The sequence below is a fragment of the Panthera pardus genome, unplaced genomic scaffold (genome assembly GCF_024362965.1).
Source record: "Panthera pardus isolate Hobbes unplaced genomic scaffold, ASM2436296v1 HiC_scaffold_3, whole genome shotgun sequence".
Classification (NCBI taxonomy): Eukaryota; Metazoa; Chordata; class Mammalia; order Carnivora; family Felidae; genus Panthera; species Panthera pardus.
The window spans coordinates 50431488-50449341 of NW_026526876.1; the positions used below are offsets into that span (position 1 = coordinate 50431488).

At 51.4% G+C, this 17854-nt stretch overlaps 1 protein-coding gene and 1 long non-coding RNA gene across 7 annotated transcripts in view; one reads left to right on the forward strand and one right to left on the reverse strand.

Annotated features, from left to right (window-relative positions):
- The window catches only part of HNF1B (HNF1 homeobox B), a 53478-nt gene extending 37744 nt beyond the window's left edge, over nt 1–15734 (reverse strand). For 2 of the 6 annotated variants that reach the window (XM_053892728.1, XM_053892727.1), the window contains exons 1-4: nt 15023–15708; nt 10086–10285; nt 4938–5124; nt 3032–3267 (exon numbers count right to left, since the gene is read on the reverse strand). In XM_053892728.1, the coding sequence (XP_053748703.1) occupies nt 3032–3267; nt 4938–5124; nt 10086–10285; nt 15023–15366 (967 nt within the window). In that variant the 5' untranslated portion in view covers nt 15367–15708. Of the gene's footprint in view, nt 1–3031; nt 3268–4937; nt 5203–10085; nt 10286–15022 lie in introns of all 6 variants that reach the window. The other 4 variants (XM_019423996.2, XM_053892729.1, XM_053892726.1 and 1 more) reach the window with 4 other exon arrangements.
- Nucleotides 15685–17620, forward strand: LOC109251972 (uncharacterized). Its single transcript, XR_002073798.2, has 2 exons — nt 15685–15788; nt 16508–17620. It is a non-coding gene; the product is annotated as an uncharacterized LOC109251972 (long non-coding RNA).
- The last annotated feature ends 234 nt before the right edge of the window (nt 17621–17854 follow it).

The window sequence follows — 17854 nt, forward strand, 5'->3', positions numbered from 1 at the left end:
AGGGAGACAAAGCCATGACAACCCTGGGCTGCATGCTGGTGTGTGATTGTAAAGCCGGGAGGGGCAACGCCGAAAACAGCTGATTCTGCTGACAGCGTGTTTGTAGGGCACCTTGTAACCAATCAGCCGCTGACAGAGGCAAAGTGCTCCTCCTGCCACTCCTATTGTGCCGGACATTCCAGGACCAGGGTCACACTGTGGTCACCGTGGGCAAGTGGGCCACAGCACACCCAGAGTGGCTGGGAGAGAAGGCGGCTCGTTAGGGAAGGGATGCTCTCCTCTCCAGGAAGAAGGTTCAAGGGAAAGATTGGTCTCTAAAGTGCCTCCAGTCCTCCTGGCTCAGAGGCTGGCGTTCAGAGGGGAGGGAGTGCGGGGGAGGGAGATCGGGGCCTTGTCTCCCCAGCTTAGCCTTGGAGGGTGTTTGGTGCTGCTGCTGACTCTGGGTGTTGGTCTCTCCTCGGCCTCCACAGAGCTCGTTTTGTATTCTACACCCACGTACATTCTGGGCTTGGTTAGAGAGTGTACCTTGGCCGTGGGGCCCATGATAGGAAGTGCACCATGAGGCTCTATGGACCGTAGCCCTCCCTGAGTGCTGGGCTCCAGCCTGCTGTCGGCCTAGCCCTGGGTGCGTTCCCCAGCAGCCCCATTACACCTCACGTGCCCCCCCCTGGCAACCTGAGAGGGGGAAACAGACACGCATGCCAGCATCCTGCACCCCAGGCCCCAGCCCAGTGGCCGCTTCTGCTTCCACTCCCAGGGCCAGGTCACATGTCACTGCCTCTTAGGAATAATGCCCCAGTGTGTGAAATTTAGAAGGAAATGGATTTCTGCTGCCTGTCCTTCTTCCCACCGCTGTAATAACAAGAGTGATAATGATAGCAATTACAGTTTATTGGGAAAGATGGTGTTTATACATTCTCTCATTTAATCCTCACGTGGACCTGATGAGGTAGGCCTGACTTCTTGATTTTACAGACAGGAAAGTCAGACTCAGAGAAGTTACATGGCTGGGTCACGCTGCAGTTATGGGAATCAATCTGGCTGGCTAGATGTGGGCTTCAAAACTAAGTCCAGAGCATCCACTCTCTGGGCATGGAAAGGACTATCCTGACGAGCCCCGAGTGAAAATTAAGGCAGAGGGGAAGGGCAGCCACTGAAAATATACAATGTCCCATAATTAATGCTCCATAAATAGGAGTCTCTCCCTAGAAAGACACACAAAGCCCTGAAAGACAGCCTTGGTCCCTAGATGGTTCTGGGCCCTCCATGCCAGCACAATGTCTTCCCAAGAAGACAATATGCTCCTGTGGGCAGGGACACGTGTGCATCTATGCTGTACCAAGTGGGAATCAGCAGGCCTGAGTTCCAGTCCCATCTGCCACCATCGCTCTGTATAACTTTGGCAAGTCACTGCTTCTTTTGAGCCTCAGTTTCCTTCTTTGACGTTCTGCCCAGTTCCAGCATTCCATGATTTTTTTCAAAGGCCAACATCTAGGGAGACCCCAGAGAACCCACTCCAAGTGGGCCATGCCTTCTGGGACTCCACTCAGAGGGCTCTGGGACTGTATTTTCCACCCACCCTGCTCAGATTCCAGGACCTGTCCCTGTCCCTCCAGCCCCTCTCTGTCTCCTGTCCATATACAGAAGGCCTAAGCTAACGACCCTGTGGTGACCTCACCACAACCCCAGCTTGTCAGAAAGCTGCTGGGCCTTTGTTTGGTTTGCAGGCTCCCTGACTTTGGTGTGGAGATCACAGGTCCCAACACAATAGCCATTGTCTCCTCAATAATGCCCCTTGCCCCAACCACGCCCCCCACAGCTCCAGAGCCAGCTCCGTGGATCACTGCGGGCGGCAAGTGCTCCAGTCTTGCTCAGTGCAGGCCACATGCCGTTTGCCACTGCCCTCTGAACCCTGGTTTGAATTTCCATTAAGGCACTGGGTTACTCTGCAATCGGACCAGTGTCCATTAGGGGCTCCTCTGCCTCTCAAGGGTAACCAAAACTTACTCCCTGTGCGGCTGAGCCTCCCCTTCTATGGGAGTTGGATCCAGAGAAGCCCCTAGCCCTGGCCCTGGCTTCATGCCGGACAGTTTCAGGCTCCCAGAGATCCTGGTGGGAGCACAGAGTGGAACAAAAGCTTGGGCCCCACAATACTTAGGCCAGCCCCAGACCTCAGGGCTCTCCAAGCAGTGGAGCAACCAGCAGGCAAGGAAGCAACAGACTTCAGAACCAACCCTGAGTTGGAAATGGTGCTTGGTTCTCCTTTTGCAAGCCCTTCCCCAGAGCAGGTGGGAGACCATGCCATACTCTTTCTACACGGGCACCACGCTGGCCTCAATAAGCATCCTAATTCTGGGAAGCCAGCTTTCCTGGAAGAACTAAGCCCCAGGCGGAGAAGTGCCTTCAGACTATGCGTGATGGAACACTCAGCATATAGAGCTTCCACCCTGATAAACCCACACCCCACAGCAGAGGCATGCTAATTCAGGCCGGGACCTGGCACACAGTAGGTACTCAATGAGTTTTGGCCGATTCATCAGTGCAAAGACTTTATGTGGCTGTTTCCACCCAAACTCTGGCAGAGAACAAGCAGAGACTGTCAACAGAGTGGCCCTTCCCCAGAGGCCCCTGGGCTCCTCCTGCTGGAGCTGGACAGAGCCCTGGGGTAGGATATGGACAGGGGTGGAGGAGGTGACCCCTTTGCCTGCAGTGTGGACCTGGCATGCCAATAAGGCAGCCTCTCCGTCTAATCTGACAGCCGCACTGACTTGCTGAGTCAGCAGCCACACAGGGAGAAGAAAGGGGACCAGAGAAGACTGGGGAGAGGGGCTCTTGGAGGCTGAGCAAGGACTCAGAGGAAACCTGACCACAGCCAAACACTGTTTTCACAAGAACACTCTGGCAATGGGAGGCCAGCCTGAGCACCATCCCAGAGCATTTCCTCCTCTGAAAAGTCTTGACCCAGATGAGACCCATGGCGGGAAGCAGGATGGTTGGGCTGCCGAGGCAGTGAGGCCTGGGCTGGGCTTACCTGACAGCTTATTTGGAGGAGAGGTGCTGGGCTGGTGGTGGGGAGAGCCGTGGGAGAGCAGGGGGTTCAGGTTGTGCGTCTGGTTGGAGCTGTAGGCATCCATGGCCAGCTTCTGCCGGAACGCCTCCTCCTTCCTGCGGTTTGCAAACCAGTTGTAGACACGGACCTCAGTGACCAGGTTGGAGCCCAGGCCGTGGGCTTTGGAGGGGGAGACGCCTCGCTGCAAACATTCTGCCCTGAGGATGGAGAGTGGGGGAGATGGTGAGCAAGGACAGCCAGGGGGAGGCTTGCCGGTGTTTGGCCCCAGACACACAATCCCAGTGGTCTCGGTTAGGAGTACGAAGAGGCCAAGGATAGAGCTAGATCCTGGGGAAAAGCCTGTCCTGAGAAAAGTCCAGCCTGTGTAGTAGTTCTCTGATGACATGCTGGGAATAGGGCCAAACACAGGTGCAGCACAAGCTCTGTGGCCCTGTCAGTGAGGGGCATAGGCCTCTGGTGTGGCTCCTTACAAGAAGAGAGTAGTCAAGAGGCAGGTAATTCAGGGAGAAGGTCCAGACTGGGCCTCTTGACATCTTATGTTGCTACCCTTCCCGACCTACAAAAGGTGACATCCTTCACTAGCTCTGGTTCCCTTCAAAGGGACTTCTGGTCATTTGGGGTTTGGATACCCCCAAAGGGTGCCAGGGAAACCAAATTCCTCATTTGTGCCACAGGAATCCTCCCCAAAAGGCAGGCTGGGTGAGGTACAAGGAGAACATGCCCAGGTGGCTGGTCTCCAGCTTTATCATTGCCCATGAAACCCCAATTCCACGTGTCAGAGACTTTTAGACACCATTGGATGCTAGGGGGCTTCTCATTAGCAGGGGGACAGAGTATAGGCTGTGACATGTCCAAGCTGATTGCTTTGCCTCCCCCTTCCTGGCCTGACCTCCCCAGCCATATGTTATTGCTAGAGCCAGCCCAGCCCAGAAACAGAGAGACCACAGGTGTTGGCCAGAGCAAAGACCAGACTTTTAAGAAAGTCAGTGTTGGAGGGACACCGGGGTAGCTCAATCAGTTAAGTGTCCAACTCTGGATTTCAGCTCAGGTCTGAATCTCATGGTTCATGAGTTCCAGCCCTATATTGGGCTCCATGCTGACAGCATGGAGCCTGCTTGGGATTCTCTCTCTCTCTGCCCCTCCCGCACTTATGCGAGTGCTCTCTCTCTCTCAAAATAAATAAATAAACTTAAAAAAAAATCAATGTTGGAGTCAGGGAGGATGGCAGGAATGAATGAATGAATAAATAAGGAAATAAATAAGGTATCCCAAGGATTTCTAATAGTTTTCTTTAAAATTACATGTAGTTGTTAAGATACCAAAAGAACTCTATTCAGTGTGGGCAGAGTGGATTGGACAGATCTGACCAGGTCTTTTCTGCCAAGTTTCCTTTTAGACCAATGGTTTTTCCCTAGTCTGCATGGAGGTCAGACATATGATTCTCATTTCACTGGCATACTTTAGACCAGGATTCTCCAGAGTATCTTCCCTGCAATAATAGCTCATGGTGTAAATATCCCCCAGAAAAAAAAAAAAAAAAGATTCCACAGCTAACAATCAATTCAACAAAGCCAAGTAAGTCTCTTGACTCTAGGCCTTCTTGGAATCTTTAATATGTTACTTTATGCCATGACTCCCCAAGAGGAAGTATGCATCCGATTGATGTTTCTCAAATTATTTGAGACTTATTTGACTTATTCAAGTCTTATTTGACTTGAAATTGGGGTTCCGTGGAATGCACATTGGGAAACCCCAATTTAGCCACACTTAGCTGGATAATCAGTATTTCAATATCCTGGGACTGAGGGGATGGATCTCAGGTCCGTGTGCTTGCCTGCCTGCTCGAGCGAGTTTCTGGTCGTGTTACCTGTTGCACTCCTCCACTAATGCTTCCCTCTCTTCCTTGCTGGGGTTCTTTTGCCGGTCGTAGGCCTGGTACAAGATTTGCTGGGATGCGGGCCCCCATTTGAACCGGTTGCGACGCATCTTCTTGTTGGGGGGCTCAGAGCAGGCGTCATCGGACTGCCCAGGCCCCTGGCTCTGTTGACTGAACTCTGGAAAGAGAAACAGCAGCTGATCCTGACTGCTTTTGTCTGTCATATTTCCAGAACTCTGGACTGTCTGGTTGAATTCTGCAAAGAGAGAGGAGTAGATTTGATAGGGTCTGTAGCCTTCACTTGGCAGACAGACAGACGGACGGACGGACGGACGGACGGACAGACAAAAACACTTTTATTCTTCTTCCCAAAGCTTTGCCATCTGCCGTTATTTCATGTGGGGTGTGGGGTACAGAGGGGAAGCCCATGATAGGCTCCTCTCTGCCCACCTCACTCTGCCCCACAAAGGCACCCCTCTCCTTTCTTTAAAGGAGCTCAAATATGACCAACCATTGTTTTTAGGGGTAATGTGTTTTCATTGGATCACTGGCTCTCAGACAATGAAGCAACCCTCTGAATCCTGACATCTTGTGTTTTGGTGTCCAAGAGGATGAGCTCAACCAAGTCTCAGGTCTAGAGGGAAAGGGCTCAAAGGTACAATTTGCACTTAGACAAAATATTCAGAGACTAAAAACAGCTTTCCCCACCTCTCCTCTCTCCTCATAGATCCTAGGGGTCCACATTATGATGCTATGTTCTTAGAAAAACCCAGGACCCAAACCTGTTGACTGGTACTTTGAAATAAATAGAACTGGAGTTTTATATTAGAAAGAGAAGCAGCTCTCTGATTTCAGATCATTTCAAAGGTGATGGTGTGTATGTGTGTGTCCAGGGGTCCATTTATGAGGGAAATAGCCCCAGAGGGAAATGTCTCACAGACTTGCCTACACATTTAAAAGATGGCAAATGCACAAGTCTACAGACAAAGGATCTTTCTAGTAATGGCATTTAATGAGTTGGAGAAAGATAAATATAGGTGAAATGATGCTCCCTGTCCACCCAATTCCCAGGGTCCAGGTACTGTCGATACATTTTTGGTTGAATGAATGAATGAAAGGTGGCAGCTCACCCAGTGATGACACCCTAGCCTATATGGTTTAAATGAGGTTTGATATTTACTTGTGGGCGAACTTTGTTGTTGTCCTCCTCATATCTGCATGAAGCAGGGTTCAGGGTCATTAGTTCCATTTTACAGATGAATAAGCATAGAGGCCAACCGCCCTGCTGAGCAAGGACACATAACAGATTCATTTCCTAACTCCTGGTCCCCATGTTCTGGACCTTGATGTTTTTCTTTCTTCGTTCCTAGAGTCCCTCCTGCAGGTCTCAGAGGCAACTCGTTCCAAAATTCTCCAAGGTTCAAAGTCGGGACTACTATTTAATGCTTGAATCCCCTTGACAACACCCTACCATGTGTTTTTCCAGTCTATTCCCTCCGGCAATAGGGAACTTACTACCAATCTAAGGATCCATTTCCATTTGGTTCCATCTTCAGAAGCAGTGGGCCTCTAACCAGCCTGGACTCAGGACTCAGCGATAGGTGGTGTTGGGCTTTGTTTGAACCGGTTGCCGATTGGCCAAGGTACAAGCAGACTCCTTGGTGGATGGACCAAACATGTCACTGGGGCCTTTGATTTGGGCCCCACCCACTTTGGATGATTCTCAGGCTACTTAAAGTGGTGTTTTCACTGGTTCCCAACACTTGCTTTAGATACCTGAGAGAAAGTTCTGCCAAATCTACTGGCAGGAAGCCACTGCCTCGGTTGGATACTGGCGGGTCCCAGCCAAGTCACCTAATTCCCCCCTGCCCTCAGCTTCCCTGCCTGTGGAATGGGACTGGGTGAACACCTAAGGGGCACTCAACAGTCTCTCAGAACATCTACCTCTAGTCAGGATGGTGATGGGGACCCGAATTCCTATGGATGCCATGTCTCTCAAAGTGCTTTCATACCTCTTATGTCATTTGGCTTCATGGCAGCCAACTAGTGCATTTACCTCAGGGACAATAAGAGGGAGAGAAAGAAGTTCCCCACTCAGGGTCTTCTCTCCTCACTGTGACCCTGTGGAGTCACCATAAGTAAGAGCCAAAAGCCAGTATGGATAATCCCAAGGACCCAGGATCAACATGAGGCTCTTCACGTGCTATGAAGAGATGTGATAACCATGAATATTTATTGAACCACTCCCCTGGAGGGGTATCGTACAAGGTCCTCTAAGTATATCCCTTCGTCTAGTTCTCACAACCTCTACATGCAAGAAGTATCATTATCTCCACTTTGTAACTGAAGAAACAGAGGTTCAGACTGGTTACAGGACCTGCCCGAAGTCGCATGAATGTGGGGCATCAGCCAGGACATAACCCAGCCTAAAGACACGAAGTTCCTTATCAGCAGCCTATGCATCATCTCTTGCTAAAAACAAAACCCAACCAATACATGCCCCAAACCTTCCAGTCTGACTTGGGTGGAGGTAATACAATGGACTCCACTGTTGTCTGTGGCAGGTGTGAGGCTCACTCAGCCGCCCAGAAGCGCGGGGCTGTCCTCTGAGGGGGCAGCCACTGGCACTGTGTTCAGAACTATGTGTGTGCCGGGATCAGCCTTGATACATTGCCTGTGGGGGCCCAGAACCATCCAGGCTCTCCCCACCTCAGGGCCCTAGCTTCTCAATTTTTGAAGAAGCAAACTCTGGTCTCTACCACCTCTCCTCCACTTCCTTCTAGATTAATGCGGGGTGGGGGGAGGGGAGCGGAGAGACAGAAAATGTTCACTGCCCATAAAAATTACCTTGGAGAAGCTGGTTTCAACAGCCTCTTTACAGACTCAGAGCCAGCTTGGACAAGCAGGTTCTCTATGTGCAGATGGGCCCATGAATATTATCACTTATTAGTTTTAGTTTCTCAAGAAAATTTATGTAATCTTTTTCAGGTTATTTATTTGAGAACGGGGGAGGGACAGAGAGAGAGGGAGAGAGAATTCCAAACAGGCTCCGCACGGTCAGCACAGAGCCTGACTCAAGGCTTGATCTCATGACCGTGAGATCATGACCTAAGCCAAAAATCAAGAGCTGGACGCGTAACTGACTGAGCCACCCAGGCACCCATGTATCATCTTTAAATTCTCCCATTTCTTTCTCCTTCCAGACACCCCATTCACTTGTGTCTCTCTTTTATTCATCTCATTTCCTAATTTTTATCCCATGCTTACGTGTCTTATATTCATCCTTCAAGAATTAGTTCCAACATCACCTCCTCTAGGAAGCCCTCTGTGAGGTCTCTAGGCAATTTAGCAGTTCCTCTGCTGCCCCTTGTGTACACCTTTATAACAGCTCTTAGAAAGCTGCTGTCATGATCCACTCAAACATATCATCTCCCCCACTGGGCTGTAAGTCCCTGGAGAAAAGGGCCTTTGTATCTCACAGCCCCACACAGTGTTTGGCACCTAATAGATGTTCATACAGTATTTACAGAATGAAGGAATGTTTCTTAAGGTTTAGGTCTCACGTGGCTTTAAACCAGTAATAACAATAACTCAAAAAATCCCTGGCAGAGCCTGTCGTATGTTTTTGTAAAATGTTTCTTCTCAAGCATGTGGTGAAACTTTCTAGGACTTGTGTGTTTTTCAAAGCTTCTAGCTGGCCTTTCCTGTCTCCCTCTCCTTTCTGGGGGGACTCTCATTGAACACAGAGAGGCAGCTCAAACTGGAGACACCACATGGGGTTTGGATTGGAGCGAGGGCAGGCCCAATGGTTCCCTGGCCTTCGGAGACTGTGTCTCCTGAGAATGTTCTAGGCCTTTTCAGGAATTACAGAGAGTTGCTTCATGTCAGACACACAAATTCTTAAAGACCTAGTCACCATGGATGGTGAGTCAACCCAGAGTGGGCCTCTTCTCCTATGCCGCTTTGCTTCTTCTAATCTATCCATTTAATGCTTCAGACAAGCAGCCACAATAGGAGATGGAGGTCTAAAACCTTTCCTTCTGCCATGAAGGCCTTTCCAGCCCACAGACATTGAGACCATAAATACTGAAACAATCACTTCAGAGCAGTGTAGGACAGAAAACAAGAATGATTTTAAAAAGTGGCCATCCAGTGAGAAGGGAGAAATTCCAACCCAGAAGGCAGTGGAAACTGATATCTTAAAGACAGAGAAGCCCACGGCCCAGAGGATAGTATAACGGGAAGGGCAGAAGCTCATACAAAACTTTACTAGGAAAGGGGCTGATGGAAATAATTAAAAGATAATGGAAGTATGCTGTCCTAAAATAAACAGAGAATATCATTCAAATGCTGTTCCAACTTCCCGACACTTCAAAACAAAAATCTCTTGGTATTACTAGGAGGAAGGGATGTTGGGACAGAAAGGAGATTTGGGGATGGGGATGGAAATGACAAGTATTGATCGGTCAGAGTTCCAAATGCAGACACTTGTGCTGTGTCCTGATTTAGCCAGAGAACCTTCTTCATCAGGCAGTGTCACTGGCTCAAGTCTCAAAGCTTTATGGATCTTGGTAAATGTGAGTAATCACCTTGAGTTGCTTTGGGATGCGCGCGCACCCTCCCCCCACCCTCCCAAATATCAGGGTCGAGTTCTGAATACCTCTCTATATAAAAATATCTTCAATTTTGTATGCTCTCTTCAGAGGGGAGGGAAGAGAACAGGAACAGTGATCAATATTATTGATCGCTACAAAATGTCTTCCTTGGAAACTCGGATCTGTGGTTATATATCAAGGGGGAGCTGCTTGGCTGACTTGGGGGACAATATTCCACTGTGACTTACTTGGCTTCAAAGAGAAGGGTGTTGGAAGCAGGGACCAGAAAATTCAAGGTATACTACATACACTAAGCACTTGTCAAGGTAGCTGGCTGGGTAGTAAGGACCATGGGAAAAGAAAATGATTGAAGCCAATCCATTGTACAATAACTATGGAAACCAAATCCACCTGCCAGCTTCCTTATATTTGCCAAGTGCTATGTAGGCCTTCTCAATGAAGGGGAAACGAGGCATCCCACGGGGGTCAGAATCAGGGCAAAGGTCACCACAGGTTGAGGTCGAGGGGGGATTAAAGCACTTACGTCGGAGGATCTCCCGTTGCTTTCGGACGTACCAGGTGTAGAGGGCTGCTCGCTTCTGGGTCTTCATGGGGGTGCCCTTGTTGAGATGCTGAGAGAGGTGTGACTGGTTCAGACCTGTGACGTCGACCACTTCCCTCTGGGGGATGTTGTGTTGCTGCATGTAGCCCTTGATCATTTTGGCAGCCCTCCAGGGGTCCTCACTAGACAGATAAGCAGATGGTTAGGATTCTGGTGGAAGATGTCTGGGGAGAAAGATTCTCTTTTTAGGAGTTTTACCTAAACTCTCTGCAAAACTTTGATCTTCACCCACTTCTCCATCCTTGGGAGAGAGGGGAGGCCAAAACAGAACCTAGAAAAAAGGGAGATGAAATCTTCCATACAGTACACTCCGTCCCTTTCACATGAGATCAGGAGGGTAAAGGTGAGGAGGACTTCCTGTCTTCAGGGATGGGACAGCACCATCAACGCTCTCTCTCATTAAGCAGAAAGAAAAGTTCCCATTTTGTTTTGCTTTCCTCCATTTTCCTGGAAAGTGAGGGACCTGAAGGCAAGAATTTTCCACTTCTGGAAAGTGGAGATGCCATTAGCTCAGGGCAGGGCTGGCTGATCCTGCAATGATGGGGGCCAGCATCAGTTCTGATGCTAGACCTCTTCTACCTTATTTCCATTCCGAATGGGTGTCTCGGTGTCTTAGCTTATGCGATTGGAGTGAAACGCGTGCCCATCTCCTGAGAAGCAAGGAGAACTTCTTGGCCAAATGCTAAACAGTTTTCAGAGTTTCAGAAAAGTTTTAAGAACTACAATGATGTTCCTCCTGGAGTGAAGAATTGTTCCAGTGAGGTGAGGCAACTTAAAAAAAAAAAAAACAGGGGCATCTAGGTGGCTCAGTCAGTTAAGCATCTGACTTCAGTTCAGGTCATGATCTCATGGCTCATGAGTTCGAGCCCCACGTCGGGCTCTGTCCTGACAGCTCGGAGCCTGGAGCCTGCTTCCAATTCTGTGTCTGCCTCTCTCTCTGCCCCTCCCCTGCTCTTGTTCTCTCTCTCTTACAAGAATAAATAAACATAAAAAAAAAACAAAAACAAAAACAAAAAACAAGTCACCAGAGCCCCACCTCTCAGATGAAACAGAGTGGGGATATTTTCAATTTCTGAATCAGATATTAAGCATTCCAAATGCCGTGGTCTCCTGTATTCTTGAAGTTCCTCCCTGATATAGGGTAAGGGTTTCTGGAAGGCAATGGCTTTCATAAATTTCAAGCTTGGGATAGAACTTGTGTATGCTTTTCATTTCTCATAAACACAGGCACGCATAAGCTTCTTTATAGCAATGTACTAGGGCCTTTGAACTGCACTTAAAGTGTTTTCAACTTCGCTAGTATGTTTTATTGCTTATTAACTTAAAAGTGAGAGATATAATTTAAAACAAGAAATTAAGAAAATGAGGCAAAGTATAGAACAAGAGTATTAATGCAATACATCACATGTACTGTTTGTTTAATACAGCTGTATATTTAACTTTTAAAACAGACCCAGCACCCCTTTACTGTATGCTGATGTGCCTAGTAGCCTCATAGAACATGAAAAAAAAAAACAAAACAAAAAACGAAGGGAAAAAATTAGTTTCATACCAAACAATAAAGAACGTGTAAAGCAGAGGACAAAACGGATAGTGTTGTAAATGAAATAGCCAATTCATTTCTAAATGGTGCCTATCGTAGGTCAAATAAAATTAGTTTTTGTTTGATGAATTTAAAAACCTAGTAATTTAAACATATTTTGTAAGCATTTGAATAATTGTGGCTATTTTAACAAGTCTGGTATTAAATTCGTGAAATCACAGGCTTTGGTGGAGATGTTTTTGGGAAAGACAAACTTTTAAGATTAATTATATATGTTAGTACATTTCCCGAGTATCTATAAAGCTACATCCAAGTAACAAAACATAATAAACTAACAACAAAAACAAAAAATGTGAAAACACGTTCCAGTTTCACACATGTAAAATTCACCTTGACTAAAAGTAGTGTTAACAGGTCCATGGAATGCACATACCCGTATAAACACCCACGATCATTTTAAAGCTTACTTCTCACGAGTATTTCCACAGAGGTTTTTAGGGCGGAAAAACATTTCCAACAAATACAATTGCTTCAAAAGTTGGAGTGTTTGGATTTTCAAAGTTAATATCGCTTTAACAGATTCTTTGACTATTTCCGTTTTGTTCAAATTTCTTCACCTGTGTTCATTTCGTGTGTCTCAGAAACCTAGCAAAATAGTGTAATGTTCTTTAGAGCGAAGGGTTCTGTGGAAAGAAATATTAGCCTAACAATTGGAAGGTTAAAAAAAAAAAAAAAAAAAAAGCCCAGGGAAACCCTGCAAAGCAGCAAACCTTTGAGCCCGGATCTGAGGACAGGAGTCAGGGGTAAGATGGCGCAGTTATTTCTACCTTTCCAGGTCTGACCACAGAATTCACCTGGGTTCACCGGGAAGCGCCCTGAAAGCCGCTTACGTTTGTTCATTGGAAATACAGCTTACATGGGGCGGGGGGGGGGGGGGGTCCGACCCCCAAAAATACACGGACTCGGAGAAGCACGAGCCGCCACCGTGCTCGGGGCGTAGGTGTCAAACGCCCGACCCCAGCGCCCCGAGTGGGCCCAGCACGCTCCTTTTCCAACAGTGACTTTGCTGCCCACGAGCAGGAAAGCCCTGGACCCCGGCATGGCTCGCCCCGCGTTCCTTAAGAAGCCTCAGCTCTGGCTTCCTCAGGGAGCAGCCCACTTTGCAAACGCTGCAGGCGCCCCAGGGCAGAGGCCGGCGCTGGAGGCTCCGAGCCCGGAGCCCGGGTCCCGGGGCTGGGCGACGCTCAGTCCCGGACCTTCCCCTGTCGCCTTTCCCTTCTAGGAAGTATAAAGAGCGTCCAGGCAGTCCAAAGAGTGAATTTAGTTCTGTTCTCTCGGCTTTAGAACAGGGTGGGCAAAAAAGGGAGTGCTCAGAAGCCGACCGTGCAATGACCTGGGAACCGCTAGCAATTTCTTGAAAAATTACTTTAATAAAGTCTGAGCACTCCCGAAGGTGGGGGGAGGGAAGGCGGCGCCCGCCGGGGAAAGCGGGGGTGGGGGGGGGACCTTGGGTCTGTCCAGCGTCTACACCGGGGTGAGGGGCTCGGCCCCTCGCCTTCCTCCCCGCCTCGCTGGAGCCAGGAGCTGGGCGGAGGGCACAGGGCCGAGGCCCGGGCAGGGCCTGCAGGTGCGCGCGACCCGGGGCGGCCGGGGCAGTCGAGGTCCGGCGCCGGGGGGCTTGGCTGGGAGCGCCCCGCAGCGCCAGGCGTGCGCGAGGGCAGCGGCTAGCCGACCCGCGTCGGCGTTTGGATTTCCTTCCCCCTCTAAGCCGCCTTTACAACTTCACCAATGAATAACCCGCCTCTCTTTTCAACCTAATCACGACTCTTTGTGTATCTTTCTGTTGATGATTTATAGAAATAAATTAATAACACCCTAACTCCACGTGCTGCCGTTTATGTTACATCTCTGCTGCGTCCAGCCCAGCGCGGGGCTGGGTGCGGAGGGGGCCCTGGGTCGCCTCGCGCTGCCCAAATCTTCTCCGAGCCCCGCTACAAGCGGCCGCTTGCAGCCAGGTGGATGGGCCTGGGCCCCGCTGGCTCCCCGTGGCAGACGGCGGGAGCTCGGTTAGCCCCGGTCGCCCCAGCTGCTTCTCTTCCGACCCCTCGCCTTCCTGCGCCCGAACCCCGGCGCGGGAGAAACCTCCGCCGCTCGCGGAAACTGCGAGGCAGGAACCCCAAACCTACGAATGGCCAAATACTTTGGGGGGGGGCACTAGAAATCCCCCCATTGTCTTTGCTAGAGACTAAGCCGCTGGGCCCTCAGATCGCAAATTCAAATGCAAGGTCACATCCCACTCCAAACTGCTGCTGCGGCCGTGCGACCGAGGCTGCCTGAATCAGAGCGCAACTTTGGTCCTGGCCCCTGCCTTGAAACCGCGGCGCTCAAGTGTCCGAGGCCACGCGAGGGGCTCGGTCCTCAAGCCAAGCGGCCGAGAGAGACGTGCGGTCTAAGGGTACCGCTGGGCTCCTTGGATAATTAGTAACCAGCTGTCAAAGCCCTCGGCCGGTCGGAGAGGCCCTGCAAAGGATCCCGGACCCGCCAGCCTGCCTGAATTCCCCAGGACGCCGGGATGTCGGGGGCGAGATCTGGAAACGCCCTTCTTTCTCAGTAGGCGACCAAATCCTCTGCGAATGTGGTCTTAGCCGCATTTGCCCCCCCCCCCCCCGCGCCCCCCGCGCTTGCTTAGATACGTGCTTCTTTTGCCCCGTGCGGGTCAGGCCGGGCCCTGCGACACGCAAACATTTCCTTTTGCAAATCTGAACCGGCTTTGAGGATTCCGGATAATCCTGGGGCCTTGCATGGGCGCTGCAGATGGGAGTGCCCTCCAGAGCACTGGCCCCCCGAGTGCCGGCCCCGGGTGCCCCCAGGCCCTCTGCAAAGAACAGCAGTACGCTGCGCCCGAGGCCGGCCTGCGTTTCCCGGGACCGGGTAGGAGGCTGGCCCGGGAGAAATGCTCGGCCCGGGATTTGTGCGGCCCGAGTCTCTGCTCCTGGGAAGTGGCCACCGTCTCACTGCACCCACCCGCACCTTCAGTAGCGCGCGCAATCCTCCCGCAAAAGGTTCCGTCGCTGTGGTTCTCCCAGGCCGGGAGGACCCCGCGGTCCGGGGCGCTGGCCTGGGCAGGGGGAGAGGGAGCTCGGGATTCAGGGCCCTCCGACTGAGGTACTGGGAGGGGTCCAGGTGTCGGGAGAGAAGCGGAGCGCCCCCCGGGGGACTTCCTTGGTGGGAAACGGACTTGGCGAGAGGGGTCTGAAGCAGCGGAGCTCAGGCACAAGGCCCGGGCTCTAGGGGCTCCACCTCGGTCCGCGCCTACCTGAGCATCCGGTCCACCTCCGCCCGTTGCTCGGCCGCCTCCTCGGTGTTGAGCGCCTGCAGCTCCTTGAGGATGGGAGGGGTGTCATAGTCGTCCCCGTCCTCGGAACCCTCGTCCCCAGACAGGCGGCCCTTGGCGTGGCCGTTCGTGAGAGTATGGAAGACAGGCTTGGTGTCCGGGTCGGCCCCACTCCCGGGGGACAGGGGCAGCGTCTCCAGCTTCACCCCGAAACTCGGGGATGGCAGCAACTCCTCTAAGGCCTGGACCAGCACCTCCTTGGTGACCCCGGAGCTCAGCAGGGCGCTCAGGAGTTCTTGCTGGAGCGACGTGAGCTTGGACACCATTTTCCAAGGACAGAAAAAGAAGGGGATGAGGGGGTGGGCGCGAGAGAGGAGGGTGGAGGGGAGTTTCACAAGCGAACCCCAAGTCCAGGAGCCCCCCCACCCTTCAGACACCTGTTACTCCCCGGGGTCCCGGAGTCTCCTCCGAGAGGAGTCAGAAAACTTCTAACTTGCCATGATCGCCACCATTAGGCCATATAAGATATGCAAATTAGTGGGGAGGGCCCGGCTTTCGGCAAGATGCAAATGGTCGTGGGGAGGGGGGAAAAGCGAGAGAGGGAGCGCATGAGGAGCAGACGTGGAGAGCTGGAGACCCGGGCCGGGAGCAGGGCTTGCCAGGGTCCATTGTACTCACGCTGGGGGGCTGAAGACCTTCTTGTACTGGTTCTGTTTATCAGCCAAACTTTAGCTGACCTTTGGACTTGGTAAGCAAGTAGCTTGCAGCCTAGTGTGGGAGGCTTTGGGGCTTTTCCACCCGCTGCGGGTCCAGTTTTAGTCTGGAGAGAAGAAACTGCCCTTTGGGGGTTCAGATGAGAGCTGGAAGAAGTTAGGGTGCTCTTGGAAGGAGATGGAAGAGGATGCAAAGAGTAGAGACTTTCGGAGGCATCCCAACAGATGCAGGTGGCCGGCAGGGAGAGACAGCCTGGGGAGGAGAAACTGACTCCTTGGGAATGGACGCGGAGACCCGGGGGAAGTGGGGGTGTCAGGCGGGGTGAGTGCGGATCGCTGCGACCCCATTTAGCTCTACCCCTCCTACCGTTCTGCAGACCCCAGGCCCTTACCACACGGTCTGGAGGTTTGGATCTGCAGAACTGCTGGCCCGGAGAGCGTAGGCGAGCGGGAAGGAGGCCCGGAGAACCCTTGGGAGGAGGCGCCCACTAATTTATGGTCAGGGGAGTAGCCAAAGGTGAGCCCCGCAAGCAGCCAGGCTGCACCTAGGCTGCCCAAGCCTCGCGGGAGCTGGCCGCCTGGGCCATGCTCTCCTGTTTAAACCCGGAATATCAAAGCGCCTCCGCTTTCCGGGCAAAACTAGAATCGCTGGGCCTTCTTCCTAGCCGTGAAAGCAACGCGTGGCCAGCAGCTAGCTGCGCAGACGGTTGGAGCCGGGTGTCCCCAGGGCCACTGCCTGCTGGTTTATTCGCAGCTCCAGGACACAGCAGTTCCCAGGATGGCGCTCTGCGGCCGCGAGGTCACCACAGCACTGGTGGGAGCAGACGCCCACCAAGCCGCTGAGGGAATGAAGTTTTTTTCCACCTGGGTCCGGGTCAGGAATGAAACCGGAACCGTTCAGCTTTACGAGAGTTTCACCTGCATCTCCCCAGGGCGCCGAGGAGGGAAAGGAAGGAGGCCTGGGGCGCACCTGGACGTGCAGGCTGGTTCTGACCTGCAGAAGAACAGGGCAAGGGGCTTTTTAGGATCCACCGTTCACAGACCCATAGGCAGAGGACACCCCCTGACCCTCTCTAAGCCTCAGTTCCTCATCCGAGAAATACTGCAGCGGACAGTGCAGGGGGAGGGGTGGTGCATACATTGAATGAGACCACCTGTGAACCCGTTGGTCTAATAATTGGTGTTCACACTTTTCAGCCTGGAAAGGGGAGGAAGCCAGTTCCCGGTAGGAAAATCTAACCCCTTTGGGGACTTAGTGTTCTCAGAATCGGGCAGATCCAGCACTGGGGTTGGAGGGACTGGGAGATTAGGGAGAAAAATTCAGAATCAGCAGGGAATTTGCAAAGGGGCTTCTAATCAAAATCTCCTACCATTCCCACCTTTAAAAGGCAGGAGGAAGTTGGGACTAGTTCTGGGAAATGTGGAATTTCAGCAAGGGGGAGGAAGGATCAGCGGCTCTCATCTGCTTCATTCTGGATCAAATCTCTTAGGTGTGCTAGAGCTGAAGCTCCAGGGGCGACTGATCCAAGTTTGACTGCTAAGAGTGAGGCTGCCTCTTAAACACGGGTTCTGCTGGGGATGCCTGGGACATGTGCCTGGAGCCAGAAAGAAGGGGGTGATTGTGTGCATGGAGTGTATGGAGTCTTCCAGGAAGTTTACACTGTCTCAGGCTCTTCCCTTGAGAAAGAGTTAATAAGTTCATGGAAATGAGGGTCCTTCATTTCACCCTATTGTCTTTTAGTTTGTTGTGACATATGGCAGGTCCTTGCCCCTCCCAATTCGGCCCAATGGGAGAACATTCTCTGCCTACCGAGATCCCCTCAGCCAGGATAATGAAGTGTTCAGAGTAAATGTCCCTGGAGAACAATCTCTTTTTCTCTGTGTCTCACTTGCTATCATGATAGAAGCAGTCAAGTGTAATTGAAGATCAGTTTCTGTGTTCGGCTGGGAAAACCCATTAAAAAACCAGCAATCACTTCCCTTTTAACAACAAAGCTTTGATTTGTAGTTCTAACTACCATGTGCCCTGTCTGACTCAAGTTTCCTTATCTCTCAAAATTCAGGTGGTAGCAAACCCATTCTTTCCCCTCTACCCCAGGCC